The sequence below is a fragment of the Mobula hypostoma genome, chromosome 6, assembly GCF_963921235.1.
Source record: "Mobula hypostoma chromosome 6, sMobHyp1.1, whole genome shotgun sequence".
Lineage (NCBI taxonomy): Eukaryota > Metazoa > Chordata > Chondrichthyes > Myliobatiformes > Myliobatidae > Mobula > Mobula hypostoma.
This window is the reverse complement of record NC_086102.1, coordinates 117174013-117187581: the sequence shown is the minus strand read 5'-3', so window position 1 is coordinate 117187581 and position 13569 is coordinate 117174013. Positions and strand designations below refer to the sequence as shown.

At 40.3% G+C, this 13569-nt stretch overlaps 1 protein-coding gene across 1 annotated transcript in view; it reads left to right on the top strand.

The window, feature by feature from the left end:
* Positions 1-2886: 2886 nt before the first annotated feature.
* fam117bb (family with sequence similarity 117 member Bb) overlaps positions 2887-13569 on the top strand; it is a 219564-nt gene continuing 208881 nt past the window's right edge. The window contains exon 1 of the mRNA XM_063051555.1: positions 2887-3527. Within this exon, the coding sequence (XP_062907625.1) occupies positions 3077-3527 (451 nt within the window). The 5' untranslated portion in view covers positions 2887-3076. The remainder of the gene's footprint in view (positions 3528-13569) is intronic.

The following is a 13569-nucleotide window of genomic DNA, read 5'->3' as shown; positions in this document are numbered from 1 at the left end:
AGCAGAAAACTACAAATCTCAAACAAAAATGGGAAACGGTGTAAATACTTAGCTGGTGATGCACAGGGGAAATCGCGTTCATATTTCAGTTTTATGATCTTTCATTACATTTGAAAAATGAATTGGAAATCCAGCATTTCAATTGGAGAGAACAAAGGAAGTGTGGGAGGGTAGGGTACAAATGAAAGGGTTAGGGCCGGGAATCCTGGCTTATGAAGGGAGTGAAAGCTTTTCAATGATCTGATCTGCCTAGTGGAGACACAAATAGACTAACAAGAACCGAGGACAATAATCGCTCCTGGAACTGAGAAGCATATCTAATAATGTTAATCTATGACGTGGTTCTTGTGTCAATCAACATCAAGAAAATATGCAGATGCTGAAAATCCAAGCAACAAACAAACAAAATACCAGAGGAACTCAGCAGGCCAGGCAGCATTTATGGAAAAGAGTAAACAGTCAATGTTTCAGGCCAAGACTCTTTATCTCCCTGATGAAGGGCCTCGGCCCAAAATGTCAACTGTTTTCTCTTTTCCATAGATGCTGCCAGGGCTGCTAAGTTCCTCTAGCATTCTGTGTGTGTGTTGCTAACATTACAAGTTTAACGGTTTTCTATCTGAAATGGCTATACTGATGATCTGAAAACATTGAATTCAATGTTGTTGTGGCACTTAATGGCTGAACATGTTCCTGCCTTCTTGCATTTTACATGCAAAACATACAGAAAATGGATTCTAAGGAGCAGCTTGAAGACAGCTATAGTCATTGGTCAAATACATTATTGTATGTTTAAATACACAACTTGTAGAGATAAAGGAAATGAAATATATGCAAGGACATTATATGAAGGCAAAGAAAGGAAATCTGTGGAGGCAGTGGGCATGACTGAAATACTGAATGAGTATCTTAAAATAAATTAATTGAGGAAGCAGATACACATGGTATTCGACAGCTTGCTTGGACGCAACATCCATAGTTGACCCTGACCTACAGAGGCCTACTGATGGTATTACAATAAAAAGGTTTTTTAAATTAATTAAAGGATAGAAATTAGTACTGAAAGATTTTTCTGGATAAGATTTTTCACTTAGATAACAGTAAGTGAATTCAGGTGGAAGATGTACAGTTTTGGATAATGGGTGCAGGATGATTGGCTTTCTAATTGCATGTTGCTAATACATTGGAAAAGTAATGTCAACTTTTAGGGATGTTGCAAAGTGCATTTACTGTTATAATACTAGGGATGCAGAACTTTAGTGATGTGAAGTTGGAAAAAATTTCAATGTTATCAAAAAAGGACAGTTGATATGTTAATCCCGTAATTTAACATATTGGCTGTCTGTCTGCCTCCATAGATGCTGCCTGATGCACTCAGTTCCTCCAATGCTTTGTGTGTTGTATAATCAGTTTAAGTCCTGCTTGTAGAAATTCGATAACATAAACTGAAATTGGCTTGTGGAGCAGTGGTGGTCAAATGCCAAGAGGTGAATTTACAGTGAAATCCTAGCCTCGCCAATAGTAACAGCAATTCTTCAGTCTTGGAAATATTTATAATTTCCCTTGCACCATCTTGAGCATTATTTCATTGTTCTTATACTAAAGAAAAATAGATAAACCAGCGATTCAGGAACAGTTTCTTCCCCTCTGCCATCAGATTCCTTAAAGGACATTGAACCCATGAACACTACCTCACTTCCATCATTTCAGTTTTTGCACTATGTTTAATTTAACTATGTAATATATATTGTAAGTGATTTACTTATTCTGTCTATATCATCTTTTGCACTGTACTGCTGCTAAGTTAACAAATTTCATGACACATGCCAGTGATATTAAACCTGATTCTGATACGTGTTACTTCTTCTACGTACATAAAAACAGTGTAATGTGTGAATACGGTGAAAAACGGACTAATAATGCAGTAATATCAATAATGTAGTAACCAGATGCAATATTCTAGCCATACTAACACAGTTCAACCAAGTGTCTTTGATTCTGTCATACACTTCAATATGGCACTATTGTTATTTTCAGAGATTCATGGCTATATAACCCAAGATCCTTGACAATTCTGGATTGTTGTGTTACTTAATGTGCAGTCCCATTCCTTAATTTCCTTCCACAGGTATGTAACTAAGTCTTTCTCAACTGCTTGTGGAAACTTTCTATGTACAAATTATGCTTCATACAGTAATCGAATGAAACATACTTCAAGCATACCTTAGAAATCTGAACTTTAAAACCAAAAGCGAAGTAATGCCAAATGCTAATTTTTTCTTCCTCCGCAGACATTACTACATTTTATTTCATTGTCTATTTATGTCACTTGGGCTATTTAAAATTTTTAACTTAATGATGGAACATCGACTGTGGAACACCCTGAGATCTTGAAGAACACTTTCAAATGTAAATAATTTCTACTATAAAACGGTAAAACGTCATTTATGAATGTATCTCAAACTCGGGTTGCTTCCGCTCTCTTCCCTTGAGCTGGTCCTGCCTCGGCATGTACAAAGTTCGAGGTGTAGCACTTCTCCCTATTTACATTGTAATCCCCCATAAGCATGTTTGCTTCTCTTCGTGGCCACTAGAGAGCGCCATTCACCTCCGGAACGGCCGGGTTTTGTTTACCTCCAGATCGACAGGCCACCCCCAGGCAACAAGCTGCTGAGGCTTTGAATGGAAGGCGGTGGCGGTCTCCTGGGGCGACGGAGTAGGCGTGGAACACACGCGCCGCGACGTAGAGTAAGAGGGCGGGGATAGGACGAGAGAGGGCGGGGTGCTGCAGCTCCGTCCAATCGGCGTCGTTGCAGTCACCGCCGGGGCTCGCTGCCTCTGCCAATGCGCCATCTCAGGAGGCGGGGGGAGCGCGAGAGGCGGCGCCTGCGCCACTCGGGGGAGTTGAGAGAGCGCGAGCGGCGGACGGTTCTTGTCTGAGGGAGAAGAAAGAGAGGAGTGCGTGAGGTGGGAGGGAGTGGGGGCGACGCGACACGACACGGCACCGGACGGGCAGGGAGTAGTCACCCGATCGGCCGCACGGGACTCTGTGTGTGTGTTTACTCCCGGCCCCTGCAGGATGTCTCAGCGTGTACGCCGGAACGGGTCACCGACGAGCGGGGGTAGTACCGGCAGCTGTGCTGGTGGTAGTAATAACAGTGGCGGTGGCGGTGTCGGCCGACCGCAGCCCATGAGGGCGACCGTGCCGTTCCAGCTGAAGCAGGGCAGCCCAACGAGGTGTGTTGGCGGAGGGGGGCGGCAGCAGCAGCAGACGGCCTCCTCCCGGAGCAGCCCCACCAGGACTCAGCAACAACAGACGAGCGCGGCCTCTTCGCGGGGCAGCCCCACCAGGGCACAGCCGCAGCAACAGCTGCACCAGGCGGCCACCATTACTGCCACCACCTCTCCTTGCTCGTCGCCCACTTCTTTGTGGGCCCCAGGAGCAGATTCCTCACGAGTCCGGCACAGGAAATCTCCAGAACACAGGGGTTCCCCGGAAAGGAAGAGCCCGAACTCTCCCATCTGCAAAGGTATGGTCAAGGGCTTCTCCACCTGCCAACGCAATAAACATCCGGAGAGGGGTTGGGAGGTTGCTGTATCAACAAGTTCATTATGCTTCGTTTTAGTTTCTAGTTTCAAGTCCAAGTATAGAGTTCATTCTGGCCGATTGATGTAGACGTACACATTATAAAGTATTAAAATTTCCAATTCACTATCCCTTGCCTTGCATGGGTATGCTTGCATAGGCCATTGTTCACGAGAGCTGGGGCGAGAGCGTCAGTAGGCCATGTCTGAAGAAAGTACTACAACCAAACGTGGCCCTTTTCTGCTTTCTGACCCAACAGGAGTCCTGGATGTAATGAAAAGTAGATTTAATCCAGCTTGTCATTCTCTCCTCTCATTAGCCTTGTTGAGTCTAATTGTGCAACTGCTGCCTTGAGTTAGTTCAGCTAATAAGGCAATTGCAGTTCATTGTGCATTTTTCCAGGTACAATCCCTGTTGGGGGATGGGATGAACCAACGTAATTTGAAGAATTAAGTACCATGATTTGGCTGCCAAATACATAGTAACTGGAAGTATGTGTATAATTTTCAGCGTTTTTGTGCATGTTTAATTGGAAGGAAATATAACTGACAATGAACAATTTATTGTACAATTTCAAGGTATCTCTTGAAAGAATGTACTTTCTAAACTTAATTTTATTGAGAAAACTGAATAAAACAACATTGTAAACAGCTTTTCAAAGGAATTTCAAATTCACAGGATATTGTTTTTCATGAAGTCCAACCAGAATGTCATGGGCTTGTCCTTTGCATTATCAGTTAATCTGTTGGTATAAAGGTACTTGATGAAATGCCTAGCGCTCTCTACTCTGCTACTGAATTTTAGCTTCCTAAGTGATTCTGTCACTTTACATTTCTTTAGAATGATTTGAGCTTTGTCTATATCTAATATATTGAATTAAACTGGAATGTGACAAGTACAGTAAACACTACAACAATACGTTTGTAATTTATAACTGCCTCATTGGAGCAGTGATTACTGGGTTTAATGTACTTCATGATACTTGGAAAAAGAACTCTATTAATGCATCCAAAGCACAAGAAAAATCTCACACTGATGCTGTATCCAATTGAAGCACTTTATACTAAACTAGGTACTTCCTGAACTCTAGTAACTGGCATTTATGACTTCTCAACCTAAAGTGCTTATTAACTCAATGTGCAGTTTAGCTAGTCGATTGGAAGACTTGAATTATACTTTCTCAAAAAACAGTCATTATAATGGAAGTAGAAAATTGTTTGCATACAGTAGCTGAGACTTGCTGCTCAAGACTATTAAATATACAGAACTATTATACAATTTGTAGCTTTATTTTTGTCTTGATTCTAAAATATTTTAATGTGTGATTCATTTGGTTCACTGAGCAAAGTTCATCTGGTTTTGTAAAGCATTTTATTTTATGTGAGTAATGTAAGTTGGGGTCAATTCAGCAAAGATCTGAGGGCACTTATCGTAGATTACATGATTGGATAAATGTTAATAGTTTAATGTATTTTTAAAATGTGGAGGCCCAGCATTTAAAAGAAATCCACAAGAAACTTTGCAGCTGTTTTTTTTTCACCTGGTCTGGAACATGCTAGTTATTGGATTAATTTTGTACTTGGCTTTTCGAATGCATTACTTGGTACACATAAGTGAGAGCAGATTAAAGTGATGAGGCTTCCTAACTACTATGTTATTACCCAGCTCAAATCTTGTAAGTAATGTGTAGTCTAGAACACTGTTCATCCTTGTGCTCACAGAAACGGCTTGATTTTATTCCCCAGTGACCCTCCTATTACTGGGGGAGGAGTTACAGAAATGTTGTAGTGATCCCAAAAACTCCTTGTTTTTTTTCCATTACATTTGTGCAAACATTGATTGAAAATTTGCTGTCACACAAATTCAGTAACTCAAATTTTTGGCTCTTGATTTGGGAACTAGATGCAAATTGCTGTAACCGAAATAGCCATAACATGGGTGTAGCTTGTAATAGTTACAAAGTTGCATAATCGATTTGAAAAACTAATTTTCTTCAAAATAAATGCATATGAGCCGAAAATTCAACAAATTAAACGTGGGCATGAAAAATACCTGCTCGGTGCACAATAAGATGCTGTATTCAGATCAATGAGAGTGCTGTTCTAACCAAATAGAATGAAAATATCCATTACAATTCAGGTGCAGGGCAAACTGAGAATTAGAAACATTTGGAGGCAGGTAACAATAATTTGCAATGTAGGAAAATGATTGCCAAAGACATTGAAGAGAGTGGTAAACAGGAAAGTAGCTAGGTGAAGAAACTCTGCAGCACGTTCTGCACAAGTGACATAGAAAAGTTTTTAATTTAGAATACAGAACCTATTTGGAGGTTAGAATTGGATAAACACAACCAATGTGGTCTCCATGTTTCATTTTCCTAAACAGAGCTTCCTATTAAAATTTATTAAGTTTCTCAACTGCACTGAAATGGCCATGATCTAAATTTTAAAACGGGGTTAGTAATACATTGAGCTACATTTTTAATCACGTTATCCCTTTGACCGGGTTCATCCTTCTCTAATGCCTCTCAATTGGTGTTTGGCTGGATGGGATAGCCATTGATTTTTGCTTTAATTTGTCCAGACATTTTACTTGTGGATTTTCATACTGGATGAATCTGTTATTCACTTCTCTCTTATTTGCTGTCCCTTGAAGTGATGTTGTTAAAAATTGCTATCAGATTCCCAGTATGCATCTAGATCCAGGTGTCCAATTTCCTTAGTTTTTTTATTTATTGCAATCTTGCATCTAGTGTTGAATGAGCATAATTACCATGGTGTGTCTTCCATTAAAGTTTGGAAACACAGAGCTGTTTCCACAAATTCTGTACTTCAGCTCATCTCCTGAACAAGCAAGTTCCAACTGTAGAAACAAGTAGTACTGAGTAGGCCAGGCAGTGCCTATGGGAAGAGAAATGGCTAAACTTTAAAATCTGAGACCCTTTATCAGAATGGTCTTTAATTCCCCCCTCCCCACCATCCCAGCACGTGATGCAGACCTGTACTTTGGGGGGTGGGGTGGTCTGTATCCCCTCTGCAACTTTTGATATTGTCTGGCATAGTCTGCTACCTGTTGATATCTTTACCTATTTCAGATGTGATTTCTAGTGTGGTCAGCTTCAAGTCTCAGTACTCAAACTCTACTGAAATTCCAAACAATATTAACCTATATATGCCTTAAGTGTCATCATGCATGGCTCATTTTGAATTTAAAAATTCTTGTCTTTGTCTACATCATCCATTTGCATTAGACTACTTATTTTTATTACCCTCTATTTCTGCATTCTTTCTACTCTGGCCTTGTCCATATCCCTGATTATGCTTTCCTGGTATATTAGATGTGTGGCTTCAGTGTTGAGGCCTGGGAGTTTAAATTTGTTTTGGAGATTCCTTTGCACCAATTTCTCACACACCTTCTATGGTTCATTGACAAATCTTTCTGGATACTGCTTCTGTAATGTGTTTTAAAACTTTGTTAAATAAATGCAACTTTTTATGATATGGCTAAACAATCATTTTGTGTTTGTATAAAAGGGCATACAAGCCTGGACATGTTTTGGGAATGTGGTTGGGTGTATTAGGTTGCCCCTTTATTAAGCAAACATAGTTGAGGGTGCAGCGTGAATATAGTATCTATATTCATTGTGCACAGAATGTTTCAAGATACTAAAATTCAACTCTATGGCTTTTAGCAATGTTATTTCTTTTACCATTATCCTCATTTGTTGACTAAACAGAACCTTGAAGTCAGGCATTTGTTTTGCACGTAACCTGGAGCAGCTAGATTCTCGAGTGCTTTAGTGATATCGCTCACAAAACATCAATTGGATAGATGTGTGCTGTTGTGCAGAATTAAACTAAGTAGACTTTTGAAATGGAAGCAATATTTCCATTGCTCGAAGTTGCATCTCAGTTTAACTGAAATCTTGCATTGGCATTCTACTTTAATAACACGTGGAGAAAGTATATAAAAGTACCTAGAAGTGTAGCTGGACTTTTCCTTTGTGTTGATGCATGATTTGTGGACTTGTGTAATTAGTTTATTGTCAAAGTATATGTATGTCACCACATACTACCCTGAGGTTCATTTCCTCGTGGGCAATCACAGTAAATTAATTAAAGACCACACTCAACAGGACAGACAAACAACCATTCTGCAAAAAAAAATGCTGTGTAAATACTACAAGAAAGAGGAGAGTAATAATAAATATGAGATGAAGAGTCCTTGAAAGTGAGTCTCGGTATGGGAATGGTTCAGTGATGGGGCAAGTGAAGTTATTCCCACTGGTTCAAGAGCCTTATGGTTGAGGGGGTAATAACTGTTACTGAACCTGGTGGTGTGAGCCCTGAGGCTCCTATTCCACCTTCCTGATGTTAATTGCGAGAAGAGGGCATTGCCTGTATGGTGGGGAGGACAAACTTTTTCCCTATAGGGTTAGAGATGTCGATGATTTTGTTCCTTGATGTTCATTTTTATCTGACAGAATTCCACTGTTTCTGTACCTGCAAAAAATGTATTCTTCTTGTTTTTGCTGCCTAAATAGACATTTTTCAACTTTCCCCCCCACATGAGCTCTGACCAGTGATCAATCTGGACATCAGAAATTTGAGAGGAGGAGATTTCACTCAGGTCCACTGACCGAGCAGAAAAAGGCAGCAGCAGATCGCAGCAGCATAATTGAGCTCTGACCAGTGATCAATTGGTGTATGCGATTGAATAGCAAGAGCAAATTAAAGGAAGGCAGGGGCAAGCACTGCACCATCACTGGAGTGGCGATCTTTAGGCTTTAGCTCTTTGAGGCTTCAGTCAGAGAAGGAAAAAAAACTCAAGGTGAAGTGTTTTTTTTCCTCCTTTTAACACAGCAGAGATGCCAGGTGGGTTAGTGGAATGTTCCTCTTGCGGGATATGGGAAAGCAGGGAGATCTCCAATGTTCCTGAAGACTACATTTGAAACTTGATGAACTGGATCATTTGGGAGGCAGAAGGGGTGATGGGACATAGAGAGGTAGTTACACTGAAGGTGCAGACACAGGAAACTGGGTGAGAGCCAGGAAGAGAAAAGGGGTTAAACAATCAATGCAGAGTACCTCTGTGGCCATCCCTCTACAACAACAGGTACATCATTTTGGATACTGTTGTAGGGGGGGTGTGGGGTGATGACTTAACGGAGGAAAGTTGCTGAGTCTGTGATTCAGAAGAGAAGGGTTAAGAAAAGGCATGCTGTGGAGATAGGGGATTCATTGGTTAGGGGAATGGACATGTTGGTAAATTGCCTCCTGGGTCCAGGGTCCAGAACATCTTGGATCAAGTCCTCAGAATTCTTTAGTGGGAAGGTGAACAGTCAGAGGTCGTGGTCCATGTAGGTATGAATGACATGGGTAGGACAAGCGACAAGGTTCCGTGTAGGGAGGTAGGTGCTAAGTTAAAGGGCAGGGCCTCCAGGGCTGTGATCTCAGGATTGCTACCTGTGCCACGTGCTAATGAGGCTGGAAGTAGGAAGTTTATACAATTTAACACATGGCTAAGGAGTTGGTGTAGGAGGTAGAGCGTAAGATTTTTGGATTATTGAGCTCTTCCTGGGAAGGTGGGACCTGTACAGAAGGGGTGGTTGCACCTGAACTGGAAGGGGACTAATATCTTAGCGGGAAGGTTTGTTAATGCTGCATGATGGGGTTTATACTAGAGTTGTAGGGAGAGTAGAAACCAGAGTGCCAGAACATAGTGGAGAGTTTGTGGAGGCAGATGTCGGTAAAACCTCAGGCAAAGTCAGGAATAAAAAAGGGGAGCATGGTACGACTAGTGTCCTGAGCTATGTATATTTCAGTGCAAGAATTATCAAAGAAACGGCAGGAGAGCTTAGGGCGTGGATCAACATCTGGAATTATGACATTATAGCCATTAGTGAGACTTCAGTATATAGAAGTCCCAATGAGGGAGCATGCATTACTGAGTCTTCTATTAAGGAATGAGACACAGCAGGTGACAGAAATTTGTTGAGCGGAACATTTTGTGTCCAAGACCACAATGCCATTGTTTCAAAGTAAATATGCAAAAAGATAGGCCTATCCGTGGGTTGAGATTCTAAATTGGAGAAAAGCTAATTTTGATGGTATCAGAAATGATCTGGCGAGTGAGAATACAAAGCTTGTACGTCCCTGTCAGAGTAGAAGGTAAAGATTAAAAGAGTAGGGAACCTTGGTTTTCAAAAGAGATTGAGGCTTTGGTTAAGAAAAAAGAGGTGCATAGCAGGTGTAGACAAGTAGGAACAATTGAAAGAGGCTTATGGAGTGTAAGAAATGCAAGCAAACACTTCAGGAAGAAATCAGGAAGGCTTAAAGAAGGCATGAGGTTGCTTTAGCAGACAAGGTGAAGGAGAATCCTAAGGGATTCTACAGATGTATTAAGAGCAAAAAGATAGCAAGGGACAAAAATTGGTCCTCTGTAAGACCAGAATGGTAATCCATGTTGGAGCCAAAACATATGGGGGAGATCTTAAATGCATTCTTTGCATCTGTATTTAGTTGGGAGATGAATACAGAGTCGATAGAAGTGAGGCAAAGTGGCAGCAACTTCATGGACCCTGTACAGATTGCAGAGGAGGAGTTGTTTGCTACCCTGAGGCAAATAAGGGTGGATAAGTCCCTGGGAGTTGACAAGGTGTTTCCTTGGACTCTACAGGAGGCAAGTGCAGAAACTGCCACATCCTTAGCCGAGATATTTAAAACATTCTTGGTCACAAGAGAGGATTGGAGGATAGCCAATGTTGTTCCACTGCTTAAGAGCATTAAGGATAAGCCAGGAAATTATAGGCCAACGAGTCTGACATCAGTTGTGGGAAAGTTATTGGAAGGTATTCTAAGGGACTGGATATATACATATTTGGACAGATACGGACTGATTAAGGATAGTCAGCGTGGCTTCGTGTGTGGTAGGTCATGTCTAACCAATCTTAGTTTTTCGATGAAATTACTGGGAAAGTGGATGAAGGCAAGGCAGCGGATGTTGTGTACATGGACTTTAGTAAGGCATTTGACAAGGTCCCGCATGGGAAGCTTGTCACTTGGCATTCAGGACAAGTTAGAAAATTGGGAAAAGCCAGAGTGGTGAGGAGGGTTGCGACTCTGGCTGGAGCCCTGTGATAGTGGTGTGCTGCATGAATTGGTGCTGGATCCTTTTTATTTGTTTGTTAGTTGTATCAATGATCTGGATGATATTGTAGTTAACTAGATCAGCAAATTTGCAGATGACTCCAAGACTGGGGGTATAGTGGTCACTAAGGAAGGCTATCATGACTTGCAGAGGGAGTTGCATTAGCTGGAAAAATGGGCTGAAAATGGCAGATGGAATTTAATAGACAACTGCAAGGTTTTGCACTTTGGTAGGATCATCCAGGGTAGATCTTGCATAGTGACCAGTAGGGCACTGAGTGGTGCAGTGGAACAAAGGGATTTAGGAATACAAGTCCATAATTTGTTGAAAGTGACGTCACAGGTAGATCAGGTCGTAAAGAAAACTTTTGGCACATTGGCCTTCATAGATCAATGTATTGAGTACAGAGATCCGAAGTTAAGATGAAGTTGTAAAAGACGCTGGTGAGGCCTAATTTGGAGTATTGTGTACAGTTTTGGTCACCTATCCACAGGAAAGATGTAAACAAGGTTGAAAGCGTGCAGAGAAAATTTACAAGGATGCTGCTGGGAATGCAGGACCTGAGTTATAAGGAAAGATTGAATAGATTAGGACTGCATTCCTTGGAACATAGAAGATTTTGTAGAGATACACAAAATTATGATGGGTATAGATAGCAAACAGGCTTTTCCTACTGAGGTTGGGTGGGACTACAATCAGAGGTAGTGGGTCAAGGGTGAATGGTGAAAAGTTTTAAGAGGAACGTGTGGGGCGGGGAACCTCTTCACTCATTGGGTTGTGAGAGTATGAATGAGCTACCAATGCAAGTGGTACATGCGAGCTCAATTTTAATGTTTGAGACATTTGGATAAAAAATGTGCATTGTAGGGGTATGGTTGGCTATAATCCCAGTGCAGGTCGATGGGAGTAGGTAGTTTAAATGCTTTTGGCATTGAGTAGATGGGCTGAAGGGTCTGTTTCTGTGCTGTACTTCTCTGACTTGGCAAATTTTTATCTACTTAATTTACTGTGTATGTTGTTGTAGTCTTGTATCCTCTTCAGAAGTTTGACTTCCTTGGTTGTTCAATTATGCTGATGACACCGGATGATAATGCCCTTCGCACCCCGTGTAAATTATTGGGAGCGGTCCCTGCACTGATACCATTGAAGTACTTGTTAAGTAGCTAAATAACCATTCATGCCTTCTGTTATTCTGCCAATTTGTTATCTCCTATTAAGCCATGAGCTTGTATTTCCTCAACTTTTGTAGTATCTTTTCAAATGTCTTCAAGAAATCAAAGCTTATTACGTGGACTGATTTCCCCTACATTCACAACACATTTTACTATTTCAAAGAACTGCATCTTTGAAGACTTGCTAATTTCAAGAATCTTTGGACCTTCCTTTTGATCTTTGTTCATAGCTAGTTGGTTGTTTCCATTAGCAGTTGCCTGAAGATACAAGAATTGAGATGATGCAAACATTTCTTGTTCTAAGAAGTATTTCATTTGAGAAAGGTAAGCAACTTTATTACTTAAGATTGATGTTTCAGTTTTGGTAGAAGTTAATTTATTATACACCCTTAAGGCTATGGGTGTAATATTTACCATAATTGTAAACTGGTCGAAGCAACTATCTGGCATGGGATAGCCTATTTATTGCAGAAATAGAAATAGTTGAATGCATAGTTTTGGAATGAAATAAGCATAGATATCCCACTTTTGTTTTTTCAAAGAGATATTACATCAAATGTGCTATGTAATTAAAAAATCTGGCAGAATGGCCTAAAGAGTAAATTCCATTTTATGGAAACAATGAGTTTAATTTAATTGTTAATCAATCCAGGAAGTCTAAAGAGCAATGGCAAGTTGTATGTCAGTGAATGAAACAGACATTAATTGACCATTTTTAAAAAATAGGATAATTTCAATAAGGGCCATCTTTTTTCAATGGTATTACGGAGTAGGCTGTGAAGCATAGTGCATATTTTTATAATTTTTAGTTTGAGAGCAAAATTTAAAATTCCATATTGCAGTCATGCTTAAGTGTAAAATAAATGCCAAAATGATCCTCACCTAGATAAAGCTGCTTTTGTTTTATTTAATTGTGCATGGTTATTGCTTTAAGCAGACTCCACAACATGATGTTTTGCATATGATATGGATTTTGTACTTTGCATCTTTTTAACATTTCCTAGTGTTAAGGGCAGCTTCCATTTGTTTCATTTGGAATAGTCAATACAATTATATCCTGTTGTGGTGCTCCATTCGTTAAGTTGGTGCTGAATGCTCGGAGTATGCCAAAAAATCTTTTATTAGAAGAACCTCAACCACTTCTGGCAGCTTGTTCTAATTAGTTACAACACTCTTACTTGGGAAAAGTTGCTCCTCAAGTCCCTTTTCAAATTTTTCCACTTTCATCCTAAGTGTATATCCTGTGGTTTTAGATTCCTATATCCCAGGGAAAAGACTTGTTATCAACCACCTTATCGATGTCTATCTTAATTTTAAACAATTTTATAAAGTTGCCCCTCATTCTCCAATGTTCTAAAGGATAAAGACCTACTCTGGGCAACCTCCCTTTAACTCAGGACCTCTAATCCTGAGAAAATTCTTGTAAATATTTTCTACACTCATTCCAGTTTAACCACCTCTTCTCTATAACCAAAGTTGTACACAGTACTCCCAAGTGTAGCCTTACCAATGACTTCTAAGAAAATATTATAATGTCATGATTGTTATGTGCAATGCCATATCTGGTAAAGACCAGTCTGCTAATATTTTTTCACCACCTTCTCTACCTGTGCTGCTTTTAACGAGTTATGCACTTAGTCCCTTGTTCCATTATACTTCCTAGTG